This window comes from Uranotaenia lowii, chromosome 1 (assembly GCF_029784155.1).
Source record: "Uranotaenia lowii strain MFRU-FL chromosome 1, ASM2978415v1, whole genome shotgun sequence".
NCBI classification, from domain to species: Eukaryota; Metazoa; Arthropoda; class Insecta; order Diptera; family Culicidae; genus Uranotaenia; species Uranotaenia lowii.
In genome coordinates this window covers 183934673-183955593 of record NC_073691.1, presented here as the reverse complement: position 1 = coordinate 183955593, position 20921 = coordinate 183934673, and the positions used below count along the sequence as shown (strand labels likewise).

At 32.8% G+C, this 20921-nt stretch overlaps 1 protein-coding gene across 2 annotated transcripts in view; it reads right to left on the bottom strand.

Annotated features, from left to right (window-relative positions):
* Window positions 1–19883, bottom strand: part of LOC129739926 (homeobox protein abdominal-B-like) — a 67157-nt gene extending 47274 nt beyond the window's left edge. For both annotated transcript variants that reach the window (XM_055731479.1, XM_055731486.1), the window contains exon 1: window positions 19827–19883. In XM_055731479.1, the coding sequence (XP_055587454.1) occupies window positions 19827–19835 (9 nt within the window). In that variant the 5' untranslated portion in view covers window positions 19836–19883. The remainder of the gene's footprint in view (window positions 1–19826) is intronic.
* Between the last annotated feature and the right edge of the window lie 1038 nt (window positions 19884–20921).

Sequence of the window (20921 nt, the reverse complement as noted above, 5' to 3'; positions counted from 1 at the left end):
GATGTTCTAAGGTTTGAGTGGAATAAAGAAAAAAATTTCAAATGTATGAAAAAAACTTTTTTTCAAAATATATTTTTTCAAATTTGTGAATGTTCAGAAAGTATGATACATTTTTATTTATCATATTTGTGTAAAGTATTGCAGCACTAATGTAATTAGATCACTAGAATCGGTATGAAATTGGATTTTTGATAGATATAAATTTATCACGGTAATTTTGAGATAATATTCTCAAAACCCAGTGCAAAGTTGTATTTTAATGCAAGAAAATCTGAAAAAATACAAATTGACAAAAGTTCGAAAAACAGTATTTTTAAATTGGTCAAAACTCTGTGTCTCGTATTTTAAAAAACTAAAAATTCAAAAATGTGCCAAATTACGTCAATTTTTCAATCCCCTCATCAAAATTTAGCTGGCGTGTCCTAAACAATTTTGACGATTCATTAATTGAAAAGAAGGTTTTTGACACCTCTTTTAAACATTTTTTTGTAGTCATGATCTTATTTTTTTTAAATATATCCTTATGTGCAACGTATAGCTTCTAATTTCAGCTTACTAAGACACTAAGAAAAATTTTAAAGCATTCCCTAGATGGTCTACAGCCTTTTTTCAAAACTCGTGTAATGGATTTTTTTTAGACGTTAAATTATGCAGAACTAAAGTGTTGTAGATGAATATTGTCTAAGAAACATATTTGAGTTACATTAATTTTAAACATTACGTACCTCATAAATGTTGTAAAAATCGATTGAGAAACAAGATAGATTTAGCGGTTTTAAGCGAGGAGTATCAAATTGACACTCAAGGTCTGAAAAGGGTGTTTTTATCCTTGGCATAAGGGGGCGTCCGTAAAAAAAGTAATGATGCAAAATTAAAGAAAAAAAATTAAAAAGACAATCAAACAAAAAGAAAAAGGTCAGAAAACAAAAAGTCAGAAACTCAGAGAGTCGGAAAGTCAAAAAGTCAGAAATCCAAAAATTCAAAAAGACAAACAGACCGAAAGTCAAGCAATAAGAATGTAAGAAAGACAGAATGTCTGAAAGTCGGAAAGTCAGAAAGTCAGAAAGTCAGAAAGTCTGAAAGTCAGAAAGTCAGAAAGTCAGAAAGTCAGAAAGTCAGAAAGTCAGAAAGTCAGAAAGTCAGAAAGTCAGAAAGTCAGAAGGTCAGAAAGCTAGAAAGTCAGAAAGTCAGAAAGATAGAAAGTCCAAAAGTCAGAATGTCAGAAACTCAAAAAGTTAAAAAGTCAGAAAGTCTGAAAGTCAGAAAGTCAGAAAATCAGAAAATCAGAAAGTCGGAAAGTCAAAATGTTAAAAAGTCAAAAACGCAGAAAGTCAGAAAGTAAGAAAGTTGAAAAGTCAGAATGTCAGAAAGTTAGAGAATCAGAAAGCCAGAAAATCAGAAAGTCAGAAAGGCAGAAAATAAGAAAGTCAGAAAGTCAGAAAATCAGAAAGTCAGAAAGTCAAAAAGTCAAAAAGTCAGAAAGTCAGAAAGTGAGAAAGTCAGAAAGTCAGAAAGTCAAAAAGTCATAAAGTCAGAAAGTCAGAAAGTCAGAGAGTCAGAAAGACAGAAAGTCAGAAAGCCAGAAAATAAGAAATTCAGAAAGTCAGAAAGTGAAAAAGTCAGAAAGTCAGAAAGTCAGAAAATCAGAAAGTCAAAAAGTCAGAAAGACAGAGAGTCAGAAAGTCAAAAAGTCAGGAAGTCAGAAGGTCTAAAAGTCAGGGAGTCAGAAAGTCAGGAAGACCGAAAGTCAGAAAGTCTGAAAGTCAGAAAATCTGAAAGTCGGAAAGCCAGAAAGTCAGAAATTCAGAAAGTCAGAAAGTCAGAAATTCAGAAAGTCAGAAAGTCAGAAAGTCAGAAAGTCAGAAAGTCAGAAAGTCAGAAAGTCAGAAAGTCAGAAAGTCAGAAAGTCAGAAAGTCAGAAAGTCAGAAAGTCAGAAATTCAGAAAGTCAGAAAGTCAGAAAGTCAGAAAGTCAGAAAGTCAGAAAGTCAGAAAGTGAGAGAGTCAGAAAGTCAGAAAGGCAGAAAATAAGAAATTCAAAAAGTCAGAAAGTCAGAAAGTCAGAAAGTCAGAAAGTCAGAAAGTCAGAAAGTCAGAAAGTCAGAAAGTCAGAAAGTCAGAAAGTCAGAAAGTCAGAAAGTCAGAAAGTCAGAAAGTCAGAAAGTCAGAAAGTCAGAAAGTCAGAAAGTCAGAAAGTCAGAAAGCCAGAAAATCAGAAAGTCAGAAAGTCAGGAAGTCAGAAAGTCAGAAAGTCAGAAAGTCCGAAAGTCAGAAAGTCAGAAAGTCAGAAAGTAGGAAAGTCAGAAAGTCAGAAATTCAGAAAATCAGAAAGTCGGAAAGTCAGAAAGTCAGAAAGTCAGAAAGTCAGAAAGTCAGAAAGTCAGAAAGTCAGAAAGTCAGAAAGTCTGAAAGTCAGAAAGTCTGAAAGTCAGAAAGTCAGAAAGTCAGAAAATCAGAAAGTCAGAAATTCAGAAACTCAGAAAGTCAAAAAGTCAGAAAGTCAGAGAGTCAGAAAGTCAAAAAGTCAGAAGGTCAGAAAGTCATAAAGTTAGAAACTCCGAAATTCAGAAAGTCAAAAAGTCAGAAAATCAGAAACTCAGAAACTCAGCGAGTCAGTCGGAAAGACGAAAAGTCAGAAAGTCAGAAATTCAGAAATTCAGATAGTTAGAAAGTTAGAAACTCATAAAATCAGAAATTCAGAAAGTCAGAAAGACAGAATTGATAAAATCGAAAAATATTGACAAAATTGATAAAAATAACAAAATTGACAAAATAACAAAATTGACAAAATTGACAAAATTGACAAAGTTGACAAAATTGACCAAATTGACAAAATTGACAAAATTGACAGAATTGACAAAATTACAAAATTGACAAAATTGACAAAATTGACAAAATTGACAAAATAGACAAAATTGACAAAATTGACAAAATTGACAAAATTGACAAAATTGACAAAATTGACAAAATTGACAAAATTGACAAAATTGACCTAATTGACAAAATTGACAAAATTGACAAAATTGACAAAATTGACAAAATTGACAAAATTGACAAAATTGACAAAATTGACAAAATTGACAAAATTGACAAAATTGACAAACTTGACAAAATTGACAAAATTGACAAAATTGACAAAATTGACAAAATTGACAAAATTGACAAAATTGACAAAATTGACAAAATTGACAAAATTGACAAAATTGACAAAATTGACAAAATTGACAAAATTGACAAAATTGACAAAATTGACAAAATTGACAAAATTGACAAAATTGACAAAATTGACAAAATTGACAAAATTGACAAAATTGACAAAATTGACAAAATTGACAAAATTGACAAAATTGACAAAATTGACAAAATTGACAAAATTGACAAAATTGACAAAATTGACAAAATTGACAAAATTGACAAAATTGACAAAATTGACAAAATTGACAAAATTGACAAAATTGACAAAATTGACAAAATTGACAAAATTGACAAAATTGACAAAATTGACAAAATTGACAAAATTGACAAAATTGACAAAATTGACAAATTGACAAAATTGACAAAATTGACAAAATTGACAAAATTGACAAAATTGACAAAATTGACAAAATTGACAAAATTGACAAAATTGACAAAATTGACAAAATTGACAAAATTGACAAAATTGACAAAATTGACAAAATTGACAAAATTGACAAAATTGACAAAATTGACAAAATTGACAAAATTGACAAAATTGACAAAATTGACAAAATTGACAAAATTGACAAAATTGACAAAATTGACAAAATTGACAAAATTGACAAAATTGACAAAATTGACAAAATTGACAAAATTGACAAAATTGACAAAATTGACAAAATTGACAAAATTGACAAAATTGACAAAATTGACAAAATTGACAAAATTGACAAAATTGACAAAATTGACAAAATTGACAAAATTGACAAAATTGACAAAATTGACAAAATTGACAAAATTGACAAAATTGACAAAATTGACAAAATTGACAAAATTGACAAAATTGACAAAATTGACAAAATTGACAAAATTGACAAAATTGACAAAATTGACAAAATTGACAAAATTGACAAAATTGACAAAATTGACAAAATTGACAAAATTGACAAAATTGACAAAATTGACAAAATTGACAAAATTGACAAAATTGACAAAATTGACAAAATTGACAAAATTGACAAAATTGACAAAATTGACAAAATTGACAAAATTGACAAAATTGACAAAATTGACAAAATTGACAAAATTGACAAAATTGACAAAATTGACAAAATTGACAAAATTGACAAAATTGACAAAATTGACAAAATTGACAAAATTGACAAAATTGACAAAATTGACAAAATTGACAAAATTGACAAAATTGACAAAATTGACAAAATTGACAAAATTGACAAAATTGACAAAATTGACAAAATTGACAAAATTGACAAAATTGACAAAATTGACAAAATTGACAAAATTGACAAAATTGACAAAATTGACAAAATTGACAAAATTGACAAAATTGACAAAATTGACAAAATTGACAAAATTGACAAAATTGACAAAATTGACAAAATTGACAAAATTGACAAAATTGACAAAATTGACAAAATTGACAAAATTGACAAAATTGACAAAATTGACAAAATTGACAAAATTGACAAAATTGACAAAATTGACAAAATTGACAAAATTGACAAAATTGACAAAATTGACAAAATTGACAAAATTGACAAAATTGACAAAATTGACAAAATTGACAAAATTGACAAAATTGACAAAATTGACAAAATTGACAAAATTGACAAAATTGACAAAATTGACAAAATTGACAAAATTGACAAAATTGACAAAATTGACAAAATTGACAAAATTGACAAAATTGACAAAATTGACAAAATTGACAAAATTGACAAAATTGACAAAATTGACAAAATTGGCAAAATTGACAAAATTGACAAAATTGACAAAATAGACAAAATTGACAAAATTGACAAAATTGACAAAATTGACAAAATTGACAAAATTGACAAAATTGACCAAATTGACAAAATTGACAAAATTGACAAAATTGACAAAATTGACAAAATTGACAAAATTGACAAAATTGACAAAATTGACAAAATTGACAAAATTGACAAAATTGACAAAATTGACAAAATTGACAAAATTGACAAAATTGACAAAATTGACAAAATTGACAAAATTGACAAAATTGACAAAATTGACAAAATTGACAAAATTGACAAAATTGACAAAATTGACAAAATTGACAAAATTGACAAAATTGACAAAATTGACAAAATTGACAAAATTGACAAAATTGACAAAATTGACAAAATTGACAAAATTGACAAAATTGACAAAATTGACAAAATTGACAAAATTGACAAAATTGACAAAATTGACAAAATTGACAAAATTGACAAAATTGACAAAATTGACAAAATTGACAAAATTGACAAAATTGACAAAATTGACAAAATTGACAAAATTGACAAAATTGACAAAATTGACAAAATTGACAAAATTGCCAAAATTGACAAAATTGACAAAGTTGACAAAATTGACAAAATTGTCAAAATTGACAAAATTGACAAAATTGACAAAATTGACAAAATTGACAAAATTGACAAAATTGACAAAATTGACAAAATTGACTAAATTGACAAAATTGACAAAATTGACAAAATTGACAAAATTGACAAAACTGACAAAATTGACAAAATTGACAAAATTGACAAAATTGACAAAATTGACAAAATTGACAAAATTGACAAAATTGACAAAATTGACAAAATTGACAAAATTGACAAAATTGACAAAATTGACTAAATTGACAAAATTGACAAAATTGACAAAATTGACAACATTGACAAAATTGTCAGAATTGAAAAAATTTAAAAAATGACAAAATTGACAAAATTGACCAAATTGACAAAATTGACAAAATTGACAAAATTGACAAAATTGACAAAATTCACAAAATTGACAAAATTCACAAAATTCACAAAATTCACAAAATTCACAAAATTCACAAAATTCACAAAATTCACAAAATTGACAAAATTGACAAAATTGACAAAATTGACAAAATTGACAAAATTGACAAAATTGACAAAATTGACAAAATTGACAAAATTGACAAAATTGACAAAATTGACAAAATTGACAAAATTGTCAAAATTTATAAAATTTACGAAATTGTCAAATTTGATAAAATTGAATCTGTTGATGTTGCACCCGGTTGGTTTAAATTTACGACGCCAACGACGACGACGATGATGATGCGACGAAAAGATGCTGTCTTGTGATTTCATCGGAAAACACTGCTAGCCAATTCATAATTTTGTGAGGAGAGGGTTGGATGAGACGTCGTCGGATGGTAGAACTTTGAGGCGAACCCTCCGAAACAAGTCATGTCGTACAAACCCTGATCTGGCTGCTGGCAGAACAAAAAGAAACAAGGCAAATCAAAGAAGAGAATGCTAGATTTTCGTTCGTCGTAGGATTGTTTTGTGTCGTTTTTCGAGAACCACACCGTCGCCAGTTGTCCCGGGGTTTCGAAAAACATGTCAAGAATTTTAAAATATTTAATAAAGTACTGCCGCCCGGCAGCAGAATGTCGAAATCTCTCTTCTGGTTCGTGTCGGTGGAACCATTTTGAGGTGAAGCCCTCCCGGGGCCATTTCTAGCGATGATGATGGCTTGAAATCGAACCAAACACAAATAACAGCACAAATGGCGACGAACGAAAATAAACATGATCCACTTAGTTGGGTCGGTTGGCGGCTAAGCAGCCACGTCCTAGTTAGTATTTGTTTTCTCGTGTATCCGACGTCAATCTCATCCGAGATGAGCTAATCCTAGCAGCGACAGACCAACTCGCTCTTGAGATTGTATTTTTTTTTCTTCAACATGCAGCTTAGATCAGTTTCAAGTGGCTTTCTGGCAACCTTTTGACAAGTGTCTTTGAGCTGTTTATTTTACAGAAACTGTCTTGTTTAAATTTAAATAAATAATTTGAAATTCGTCTACCGGATTTTGTAGGTTCCTAAACCTGAATGTGACAGTTCTGCCACCCAAATTTCTAAGCTTTAAATTTCAATTATGAATTTTTAATCTGAAATCCTCAATCAAGCCTTTCTCGGTTCTTTAATTGGTTTGAAGTTCGAGACTGGAAAAAAAACGGTTACGGTTTTTGATCCACTCTCCTCCATCTCTGGGGCCTGGCCCTAGGTCATCCAGTCACACATAACCGATTATCGCTAACCCAGACTTGGCCAACGGCAGCAGCAACCGGAAAAACAGATGCTAATGAATCAATTAAGTGGAGCTTTTTACGATCTCGTTCGAAACGAAATCTTTCCGAGACACGTACCCACACAAGAGCACACACACACTCTCTCAAACTATCGCCAATGATGGAGGCTACAGTTTCTCAACTTCCAGACGCTTCTCATAATTCGATCACTTGATTGTCGTCGGTCTGGGGTCGGTCGATAATGGAAAATCTGTAGTATGGAGTGGATGAACTTCCTCAGCGCTCCACTTCTCGCACCATCATCCAATCAAAGATGGCGGTGCATTGATTTGCTCCAACGACGAAGTTCTTCTCGTCGCCGTCTTAGTAGCCATCTCGTTTTACCGTTATTGAAAAAGGTTTCAACAGGACGCAATCTCACCCCGCTGTCGGTCAACTTGGATATCGCTTCTTGTTTTCGGTTTTCGTTTTTTAAGATGTGGAACGAACAGTGGCAGACAATCCGAAACCGATACGACAAGTGCAACTCTTTGTTGCGAAATGTGTAACAAGCTGCTGCTGCTACTGCTGTTCCTCGCGACGGCGCCCACGAACGGAAAGAAAAGTAAGGGAGCCCCCCCTCCTCCTTCTTTTTTCTCTACTTGTAGTAGTTACGGACGATTTCACAGCTGCCCTGTGAGAGGTGCACCATTAAAATGTTGGACTCAACTCGGCGTGACAGTTTTCAACTTTAGGCCAACTTTTCCTCCTCACAAGCTGACTGTGAAGAGGAAAACAACATGGAAGAAAGATGGAAGAGGGACGGGGGGTCTGCATTTTGTATTTCTCGCTTCGGCTGCATAAGTGTGCTGCATCGCATGCGTTGAACCGTGTCCGCTTTTCGCATACAATGTAGACAGACGTTTCAATCTCTTCTTCCATTTTTTTTTTGTTCGTCTGTCGCATTTGCACTTCGAGTCGGGTGAAGTGGATCGTTTATGTAAATTCCTGCGGACTGCATTCGCGCATACATGCGATTGCACTAACAATTTAAAATGGAGATTAACTTGATGATGCTCGTCGCCATCATTTTGCATGGCCGTGTGTTGTTGCAGAGCACGAACCGAGCGGAATACCTAATGCAGCAAGTTTGAAGCAGGAACTTGTTTTCCGAGTACAAATCACTATACTTAAGCCGGGCCACGATTCTTTAGGTTTCAAGAGACAACCCAAGCAACCAAAAGTTCGGATAACATGCCTCTGACAGATACGACTTCTTTTCAGTTCAATTTTTACGTAGCGAAAAGAACTAGGAAGTTAACTAAAAGTTTACATAAAATGCTAAACAACTTCAAACCAGCTTCAAAATGAATTTTTATGAGCAGTGCAAAAATTTCGAAAGAAATACTTTTTTCAACTTCTAATACATACTTTTTGATTTTATCAAGCACGTTTGTTGTCACTAACTCACATTTCAATTAAAATTTTCTTACCAAGTCCTGAAACCGAGTTCTCGACAATCAAACTACATACTAGATCAAAGGTGGCCAAGATTTTCAACATGCGGGCTAAATTTTAGTACTGAGACATGTTTGACAAACATCTTTTAAAAACATATTGTGTATGTACAGCAGAAAGATTTCCGAGATTCAGTACAGATTTAAAAAAAAAAATTTCTTTATATGATCAGGCTCATCAGGCTTTCATTTCAATTCAGGCTCAATACATATGTCATGAATTAAATTCAGTTTCCTCAACAATACTTCGCGTTTTTCTTAGAGATTTCTTTCTGGGCTTATTCATCCCATAAGTTTCAAAAAGTTTGGTTACAACAGTGAAAATAAGGTAAATTTCATGGTTTTCACATATTAAAGAATCAAATAATGGTTAAAATTTGTATATTTCACAAAAAAAAAACCCTCTACAGAACGGGATTGTTAAAAACAAAATACCCTTCATAAGCTTATCGCATTTCAGATGAAATTTTCTTACGGTCTTCAATCTGTTTAGACTGGCCCATAACAAAAAAAAATCCTTATTTTCCACGCAGCACCCCCTAGGTTGGTGCCTTTAGGTGATAAAATGACTTTCTGAAAGTTTCAGGTCATTTGGCAGAAGCACGAGCTGGCGCAAAGGACTTGAAATTTGTATGGAGATTTTCGGCAAAATACATATATGAAAAATCGACATACTTTCACCCTATGAGTTCTAAAATATTTTTCCAGTATGCTAGAAACCTCAGAATTTCAATTGAAGTTTAAACAATTACAAACAAGTTTGTAGAAGACTGTGACGCGATACGAGTTGACTGTGATGAGTTATTTGCAATTGAATGTGTGATTTTTTCCGCATTTCTTTGATATATCGTGAACGGTGTATGGGCTAATAATCGCACGAATTTTATCGCATTGTCACACAATGAGAATAACAAATAAATTTAGAAAGTTTGTGTCCTCAGCAAAGTTGCGAAAACAGTTGTGAAAAATAATATTGTGGGGCATTTAGACCTTCGAAGAGAAACGTATGATGGTTAAAGCATTGTCAAAAAAGCCAACTCAAGAACTAAAAAAAACTTGTGGTAAAAGGTTAATGAGTCGAGGCGGTCAAACATATTGACGCCTCATTAGCAGTGCTGAACAGTGCTACAAATTTTCTGAAAGCACGAATGATATTGACTGTGATTTTCTATCAGTGTAAAAAGCTTGAACTGAAAAGAACGGAATAGAAAAGTCAACGAATATAAAAGCTTCTGATCGGCTCGGTCATCTTCGTACCTACGGCAAGCTTTGCGAGTATGTCTATCAGTCAGTAGAAAGCTTACTCGTAAACCCGAACTAACTTGTTTCACTCGACTGCTACGAAAGCGTCTTTCGCTTAGGCGTTTCTGTCACTCACTGCATACGATCAGTGAATGTAGCTTTAGCATTCAATCAGTGTCAACGAAAGTTGCTGATAATTTCAGTAGGCATTTGTTTTTGTCATTTTCAAAAAATGTAAAATTGGATTCGAAAAGAAAACACGATTGGAAATTCGCTAAGACTATACGATTATTCAGAGGGGACGGGAAGAGAGATGAATATAAATTGCTTGATGACGACATGGCGAATATCTGACAAATATGACAAAAATTTGACAATTGTGGTCAAAAAATGACAAAATTTTGACAAAATGTAATAAATATGGTGAAAAATTACAAAATTATGACAATATTTAGTATGACCAAAATCTGACAAATATGACAAAAGTATGGCCTAAATATGACAAAAAATTAACTATAAAATGACAAAAAATAACAAAAACATGACAAAAATCTGACAGATGAGATAAAAATTTGGCAAATGTGATAAAAATAGGACAAAAAAAAATAAAAATATTACAAAAATAAAGCGAAATTTAAACAATACAATAATAAAACATGACAAAAAGATTGCAAAATTATGACTAAAATCTGACAATGTCAAATGTCAAAATTAAGACAGAAATATGACTTCGATTTAACAATGAAATGACAAAAACTCGACAAACCTTAGCCAAAAATATAACAAATATGGTAAAAATAAGACAAAAGATGACATAAATCTGATAAATATGACAAAATCATTACAAAAAATTAACAATAAAATGAAAAAAAAACTTGGCAAACTTATGACAAATTTGGTAAAAAATGACAACAATTTGAAAGATTTGACATTTGTCATATTTTTATCACTTTATCATAACTTTATATAGTTTGACGACATTTTTGTCCCTTCAATTTAATTTTTTTTTGTTATTTTAATTATAAACTAGCTGACCCGGTAAACTTCGTTTTACCCGTAACTTAATAAATCGTTGGAAAATGTTTACAGTTCTTTTACTTCTTTGTGCTCGTGAATCAGTTTTCATGAAAATCGCATTTAAATTGTTCAAGTTATGTCCCGTTTCAGATTTTGTATGGGAGCCCCCCTTCTATAAATAGTGAGATTCTTGAAACTATTATACAAACCATCTCTGGCCCCAAAAACCCTCGGATACAAGGTTTCACTTCATTCCGACCGCCCGTTCATACGTGATGTTATCACAAAGATAGCGCCTCCATTTTTATATATAAGATGTGAAGAGATAATTTTGTATGGGGACCCCCCTTCCATAAAAAGTGAGATTCTTGAAACTATTATACAAACCATCTCTGACCCAAAAGACCCTTAGATACCAAATTTCACTTCATTTCGACCGACCATTCATACATGATGTTGTTACAAAGAAATCGCCTCCATTTTTATATATAAGATGTGAAGAGATAATTTTGTATGGGGACCCCCCTTCCATAAAAAGTGAGATTCTTGAAACTATTATACAAACCATCTCTGACCCAAAAAACCCTTAGATACCAAATTTCACTTCATTTCGACCGACCATTCATACGTGATGTTGTTACAAAGAAAACGCCTCCATTTTTATATATAAGATGTGAAGAGATAATTTTGTATGGGGACCCCCCTTCCATAAAAAGTGAGATTCTTGAAACTATTATACAAACCATCTCTGACCCAAAAAACCCTTAGATACCAAATTTCACTTCATTTCGACCGACCATTCATACGTGATGTTGTTACAAAGAAAACGCCTCCATTTTTATATATAAGATGCGAAGAGATAATTTTGTATGGGGACCCCCCTTCCATAAAAAGTGAGATTCTTGAAACTATTATACAAACCATCTCTGACCCAAAAAATCCTCGGATACCAAATTTCACTTCATTTCGACCGACCATTCATACGTGATGTTGTTACAAAGAAAACGCCTCCATTTTTATATATAAGATGCGAAGAGATAATTTTGTATGGGGACCCCCCTTCCATAAAAAGTGAGATTCTTGAAACTATTATACAAACCATCTCTGACCCAAAAAACCCTTAGATACCAAATTTCACTTCATTTCGACCGACCATTCATACGTGATGTTGTTACAAAGAAAACGCCTCCATTTTTATATATAAGATGTGAAGAGATAATTTTGTATGGGGACCCCCCTTCCATAAAAAGTGAGATTCTTGAAACTATTATACAAACCATCTCTGACCCAAAAAATCCTCGGATACCAAATTTCACTTCATTTCGACCGACCATTCATACGTGATGTTGTTACAAAGAAAACGCCTCCATTTTTATATATAAGATGTGAAGAGATAATTTTGTATGGGGACTCCCCTTCCATAAAAAGTGAGATTCTTGAAACTATTATACAAACCATCTCTGACCCAAAAAACCCTCGGATACCAAATTTCACTTCATTTCGACCGACCATTCATACGTGATGTTGTTACAAAGAAAACGCCTCCATTTTTATATATAAGAAGAAGATGTGAAGAGATAATTTTGTATGGGGACCCCCCTTCCATAAAAAGTGAGATTCTTGAAACTATTATACAAACCATCTCTGACCCAAAAAACCCTTAGATACCAAATTTCACTTCATTTCGACCGACCATTCATACGTGATGTTGTTACAAAGAAATCGCCTCCATTTTTATATATAACTAGCTGACCCGGTAAACTTCGTTTTACCTTCTAAAGTATAAATCGTAATAAATGTTTAATTTCATCTACACGTCCTTAACTGCATTGTGCTCGCCAAAATATTCTTATGGAAATCGTAACAAATAAAGTTTAATTTGTATTGGGGCCCCCTATCATCAAAAGTGAGATCCTTGAAACTATTATACAAACCATCTCTGACCCAAAAAACCCTCGGATACCAAATTTCACTTCATTCCGACCGATCATTCATACGTGATGTTATTACAAAGAAAACGCCTCCATTTTTATATATAGGAAGATGTGAAGAAGAGATAACTTTGTATGGGGACCCCCCTTTCATAAAAAGTGAGATTCTTGAAACTATTATACAAACCATCTCTGACCCAAAAAACCCTCGGATACCAAATTTCGACCGACCATTCATACGTGATGTTATTACAAAGAAAACGCCTCCATTTTTATATATTAGAAGATGTGAAGAGATAATTTTGTATGGGGACCCCCCTTTCATAAAAAGTGAGATTCTTGAAACTATTATACAAACCATCTCTGACCCAAAAAACCCTCGGATACCAAATTTCACTTCATTCCGACCGACCATTCATACGTGATGTTATCACAAAGAAAACGCCTCCATTTTTATATATAAGATTTATTGTTATATATTCGTCATATTTTTACCACGCTTGTCTTATTTTTGAGTTTTTTTTGCCAATATTTCGTCATATTTTTGTTATATTTGTCACTCTTTTGTCAGTTGTTATATTTTTCCAAAATTTTGTCATTTTTGTTAAAAAAAATTGTCATATTTTTATTACATTTGTCATATTTTTATCACATTTGTCATATTTTCGACAGAGTTGCGTTGGTTTTTTCTATTATATTGTAAAATTTAAGTCATATTTGTCAGATTTTTGTACTTTTTTTTTTGTCATAATTTTGTCATACTTTACCACATTTGTCATGTTTTGTGATTTTATTGCCAAATTTTTGTCATATTTGTGTCTTAATTTTGTTACATGTTATCGTAATTTTGTCCCCCACATTCGTCCCACACGCTCTCTCGCCAGCGTTCTTCTCGCCAATCCGAACACTTATTTCTCAACCTTCCCACCTCTACACACTATCACGTTTTTTCCTTATCAAAATCCTTAAAAAATAGGAATCTCAGCAGTAATAATTCAATTTCCGCAAGTCTAGTGCATCGAACAAGCTTTGTCACCATTCAACTAAACTTAATGATAATCGAATCGAGCTTTTTTCACTTTCAGCAATGTTTGCTTGATACTGAAAATGAAGATTGGATAATCTCATGAACCTGCAAAGAGCCTGAATGTATACTGAGCACCGATGTTGCCGATTCGTGAATGAGTATGCAGAGTGCTTTCGGGATTGAGCTTTCTGTTCATTATCTGATGAATGCGGATGGAAATGAACTGAGCGTACACTGCAGTAAATTCAATTGAAAATTGAAAGCTGAAACTGATTATTTGCAGCACTGGTGCTGAATACCACCGTTAAAAAAGTTAGCTGATTTTTGAAGCCTAATAACTTTTTAATCTTAACTCTTATCGATATGAAGTCTTCGAATGAAATATTTTTAAAATCCGTTTTTGAAAGAAATCGGCAGACGGAAACCAAAATCATTGATGAAAAATTGGTTTTTCATGTTTCTCCCGAACAAAATGTCTCAAAATCCTATACAAACTTCAGGCTCGTTGAGCGACCCCTTCCCGTGATCCGATCTCGCCCAAATTTGGCATGACATCTTGTACTAGGCCAAAGATCAATTTTAGCCTGCGGCGCATAACTTTTTCAAAAGTCGGGTCATTTGGGGCACTCTAGTATACATGTGATATGAGAAATGGTTATATGATTGTTTGAAACCCCTCCATTCTTCAATTGGAGATATTGGAAGGGAGGGTGGAGGCTCCCATACAAATTTTTGCAAAACTCAAGAACTTATCAAAAAAATGGACAAAAAATCACTTGGAAAAATAATTACATTAGTTTTTCATACATCACTCTTTTTTCAGTGAGTAAATAGGAAGGGCAAGGGGCCCTAATACAATATAGTTAGTATAACTTGGGAATTAATCAAGCAAATGGAACTAAATTTGGCATGGGAAGGTATTTGGAAACAACATATGTTTCTATGATCGTTACAAACCCTTCCAGCTTGCAGAGAGGATAAACGAGAAAAGGAGGTGTTTCATATCATTTGGTCGTATCGCTTAAGAGTTTATCATCCAATGAAACCAGATTTGATTTGAAGGGATTTTGAGTACGAAAAAATGGGTATGATTATAGGAAACGCATACCTCCTTCAAATAGTGGTGAATAGGAAGGGAATCAGAGAGGTTGTTTGCGTACGAAGTATTTGAAACCCTTCCTTTATTCAGGGCGAAGTTGAAAAGGAAACATTTTTGTTTCATTTTTCATTTGGCATATCTTGTAAACGTATCAACATATGGAGTCAAATGTGGAATGTGATGTTATAAGAATGTTTTTATGGTAGTTCATAAGCCATAAAAACATTCCTATAATAATTTTTAATATTCAATAATTCATAAATTGTTAGAAGGTGTAGCAAAGCACACCGGGTCAGCTAGTTTTTTTTTCGATTAAAGTCATTTTACCATCTTAATGGCATTCGCGACTTTATCAACGTTGCAGTTGGCGGATCGTTATTGAAAAACTTATCCGGTACAACTGTGTTCGATATTTACTCTTGTGCTCGAACTCACGGACATCGGCTCAGGAGACAACAGACTTGCCGAATGTGTTACGTGTTACGTGTTACGTGTTACGTTCTTGTGTTTTTCTTTGAAAAAATCTAAAAATATGCTCCTACCAGAGGTAAAAGTTTGAAATTATAATGATCGTTCCTTTAAAATATCCCATATTATCAATTTTAATAATTGAGAAAGCCGTCCAAAAAAAGGATAAACATTCCAGCTAACATTTAAGAAGGTATATCACAGGAACAACAGAATTATTCAAACAAATAAACCCGATGAAAAGATTGTATAAAACTTACCATAATAGCAAATAGCCGCAAAACTGGAGGGGATATATATCTACAATAGACTTAGTCGATTTGGGGTCATTTTTGAATTTCTCAAACCCTGGGGTCTAAAAAGCTTCATCTTAGTCCAAAACTCATCCATGATTTTTTGCAGAATTTTTAAGTAACGTTTACATGAGTAAATTTGACCTTTTAGGTTTGTATGGGAAAATTGAATATTTTGTACTGAAAAATCAACTACATTTTGGTTTCTTCTGTGGAACCGGACCAGCTGACAGTTTTAATGCCAATTAATGAAATTCCTAAAGTAAATTTTCCGATGAACAACTTTGTTAAAGACCGTAACTTCGTATCTTATTAGGCAAAAAAGTTATTAGCTGTTTAACAGAGGTATGTCTTTTCGCATTGATGAACAATAAATTCAATTGACAGCCCTGCTGGAAAGTCGCAAAGAATTGCATGAAAAGTAGCCATGCAATACCTCGCTAGGCACCCTGCAGGGATGTCAATTGAATTTATTGTTTATCAATGCGAAAATACATACCTCTGTTTAACAGCTAATAACTTTTTTGCCTAATAAGATACGAAGTTACGGTCTTCGACGAAGTTGTTCAGCAGAAAATTTCCTCTAGGAGTTTTATAAATTGACTGTCAGCTGGCCTGTTTCCACAGAAGAAACCAAAATGAAGTCGATTTTTCAGTACAAAATATTCAATTTTCCCATACAAACCTAAAAGTTCAAATATACTCATGTAAACGTTACTTAAAAATTCTGCAAAAAATCATGGATGAGTTTTGGACTAAGATGAAGCTTTTTAGACCCCATGGTTTGAGAAATTCAAAAATGACCCCAAATCGACTCAGTCTAACCTACAATGAAAAGATTCCAACCGTTTAATTTTCCCACAAAAAGTAAAATAAACGATTTTAAGTAATTTGAGTAAAACGAAAAAAACATGTCTTCGACTGAAATTTGAACTCCAGACCTTTGAGTTACGTTACGAGTTACGATTTCCTGTAAGCTAGGATAATTTGTTTTTTTTTTTTTTTCAAATAATCATAGCAATTGTATCCTTTTTCAAATAAAGAAAAACAAAAAATATAAAATTTCTATGAAAAAAGGCCTCAGAAAGTCTTTCGGCCAAGTTTCGTGAATTTTCGATAAGATTTTTCTTTTCGCTGTGCACACTTGACATGGAATGACCCATAGATATACGTCCCCCTTCTTCGTTAAAAGAAAGTACCTACCAAATAAGTTCAAATTGAAATTTAGATAAATGTTAGCTAGCTGAGTATTTAAATTGCAACGTCTGGTTTTAAAAATATAATCACTTGTTAGGCCGCTTATTTTAAGTTTTCTAAATTATTATCTCTCTTATTTTTTGATGAACTTACAGAATAAAAAAAACTCCACCATCTGAGGAAAGCTTTATATCAGCCATCTTGCTTGTCAAATTGTCTGTAGTGGAGCATGCATAAATAGCCGATAGTTCACCACAAATTTGGAGAGAAAATCTATTTTCTAATTATCAAAAAAAGCACCTTAATAAGCGATCAGCGTTCTAATGCCGTACACTGTCTATTAGTTTGTATACCATTGCACGTAAATTAAAAACACGTTACCAATACTTTAATATATTATTTCGATTTAATTTTTAAAATGTTTCCATTTTCCGTTGAAGTTTAGTTCCAACAAAAAAATGCATAAATATTAAATTTTTAAAATCAAATTTAACAAGCTGAATAATTTTTATTGGCAAAAAAGTTTCGAAAATAGGATTCGAATTACGAATAGCAGAATTTTTTTTAATACACCCCTTCCCATGGAGATTTTTTTCGAGAAAATTTCCAGTTCAAGAAATGAATTTGCCGTTGTAATGGGAAATATCTAGATTCCCTGAAAGGTGTTTAACAATAAAAGTTAATAAACATGTCAGAAAACTAGCCCCCCTCCAATGAGATTCAGTACTAAATAACTCAAGGCTTAAGACATTTTATATCATGACATTATGTGACGTTTCCAAATTGATACCAATTTTAAACGTAAATTTAGATTAACATGTCTATAAACATTTGTATTGGAACTCAAATCTTGACACAAGAACACCCTACCTCGTCTTTAGAATGGGGTTTTATTAAAAAAATGTAACCAAACAAGTTCAGAATTTGAAGACAACCGTTATTACAAATTTTAATTTTTCATTACAAACTTTCTGCTAAATTTTATTTTGTTTCTTGTTCTCCTCAATAAGATGGACTGAAGAAGCGCAGATTCGGAAGGCGCACTGTTTGTTTTAAAATGATGTCAGTTCCGGTAAATAAGACGGACTGAAGAAGCGCAAATTAGAAAGACTGCTGCTTCGTTTGTTTTAAAATGATGCCAGTTTCGACAGGAGGATGGCAACCTGTTTCTTTCTGCGAGCAAGAATATTTTTCTTCTTTTCCGTAAGGAGATACGTTTATGGTGTTTGCCTCTCAAAGAAGTTCAGTGTTGAAAAAGTCAAAATTTCAACCAATGATAAACTAGAATGATTGTTGTGTTAGTGTGCAAACAGCCATACTTCTCTAGGATTTGACATTCAGTCGGGTCCTTGGCAGTCAAATGTCAGGTTTGTTTTGCTCCAATTGATGGTTGATGGTGGTATTGATGGTTGTAAAATTCAATGACAAGGTATAGGGATGCCATTCCCCTGAGTTTCGATAATCGAGAGGGACTGTAGAAGCGCAGATTTGAAAGGCTGCTGCTCTGATTGTTCGAAAATGATTCCAGTTCCGGTAAATAAGACGGGCTGGAAAAGCGCAAATTGGAAAGGCTTCTGCTTTGTTTGGTTGGAAAGGATTTCCGAAAAAGGAATTCAGCTCATTGGATAACTTCAATTCAAACGAAGCTTGATTTTTTATTGAATGAACAAATGAAATAGAAAAAATATAAAGAAAATCATATTGAAAACGAACCGCTGTTGAAAATTTCTTATCATTCATCAAATTAGAGTTGAAAAGAAATGTGGAGATGAGCTGAAGAATGGACAGAACAAAAATAAAAGTTAAAAACAAAATTTTTTTGTGGCAGCACTGAAATAGATAAAGCGAATAAGAGAAAAATATAGAATAGAATAGAATAGAATAGATAAAGCGAGATTCTGAATTTTGAATCAGTTTAATCGTCAGTTCACGACAAGTATGAGTATTCTGAATCTGGAATTCCGAAAAAAAAATAAATAAATAAGTTTAGATACAGTATGGTTTCCAGAATTTTTCAGCATGTACCCAGGCTGGATAAATTCGGGCTATTTTATCTAAAAACCTGGCAAAATCCGGGCATTCTATTCCAACACTATCCTACCAAGATCCGGACAAATTAGGTCAAAACCCAAGAATTATTCAACACAAATTAAGAAAAAAGAACATGAAAAAATCATTTGTTTCATCATAGCTCATCAGCAGTTTGTAAATCGTTTTTAAGGCTTTCAAAAAACCTTTCATTAAAGTTTTATAAAACGTGCTTCGTTTTGGACTCAAAATCAAATTTTTTAAAACACACTTTTTTTTGTCAAATAAAGTAAAACAAAACAGGCAAAATCCTGGATTTATTTATTAATGAAATCCGGGTAACCAGGCTGGATCGGACTTTTTGTCAAATTTCTTTAAAATACTCGAGCAAACCCGGATAAATCCAGGCAATCTGGCAACCTTAAGATAGAGGCTTATTTTAGATTAAAAATTATAAACTCAAAATTTTATCGCTGGAGACAACAAATGTTACGCTTTTCAAACTGGCAACGTCTGATTCGGTGTTGTCTGTTCCAATGTAATACGACTACTCAACAGACGAAAATAAACAAGAACGAGTTCTTCCCTCAAGCCAAAATATCGTTAGCGACTGGTCCGGTGGCCATTGCGCAGGACACAAGAAAACCCTCTGTCCTTTTATTGATAAATAAGTTTTTCCCGCTTCTCCGAGATAATATTCACCCCAAAAAGGAAATCTGTGGAAAGAACGAACAGCAGAAGCAAAAAAAAGGGTTCACTCACCTTCCGCATCAGCAGCTCACTCACCCTCAGCGATGAGTAGTGGTTGTCATTACTTTCTGCAAAATAGAGGAGAGACAAGAGAACGGAATCGTACCGGAATACGAAATTAGTTTGGGCGCCGAGATATTTTGTATTTTATTTTCTTATGATTAGTTCGCTTATAAACGTGTCAATTTAAGGGGTGTTTTTTTTTTTTGGTTTGCTCATGGCTGTCTATGATTTCTTGATATGTTAATTTTCGGACTGCTTGGATATGATTTTCGGCTTGGTAAGACAAATCTTGAACTTTGTAGGAATATTAATCATTTTTCTGTGGCGTGGTATTGGAAGTTAAAAAACAGAATCATCTATATGGAAAAGAGAGAGAGAAAAGACAAGTTGAAAAAAACCCAAAATGGAAGATAGTCACGCTTCGATAAGCTTAGAAGAAGTTAATATATACGTCGGAGAAAAAGAAATAAATAACAGCAACCGAATTTAAAAAAAACACCGGTCACAGATAAGAAATGAAGATTGAAGGCAAAACGCGCTGCGCCTCGAAATGCAACAGAAATAAAAATTGAGTAGTTTTTCTCCTCCTAAACTCGAAGAGCAGGAGGCGATGACTTAATTTTCGGTATCGGTTTCTCAGGCGGATGATGGTTTAGAGAGGTTTTTTTTTGTTTTTATTTTTTGTCATCTCTGGGTTTCAGAAACTACTTAGAACGATGAAGCTGGGACGTGAAGTTGTATGGATCGCTTAAATTTCGAGACAACTCGTGGATTCCTTTGATCGTTTGATCTCATCGGTGACACGAAAAAAAATAATCCAGCGGACTCAAAATCAATTAAGCTTTTTCTTGGTTCAGGACTGTTATCAAGAACTCTAATCTTGAGGCTACAAGAAAATTCAACTCACCGGAATCATTTTGTATGAGTAATTATAAATCATAAATTATTATTTTTATTGTGAGAGAACTATTTTTTTTTTATTAATATTTAACTTAACTAAAAATTTAACTATAATTCTTATAACAACAGGTGGTTTAAAACCGGTTGTTTTGAGAAAGTTTAAAAAAAATTAAGTTTTTCAAACGTTAAAGTAGTGAAGAACTT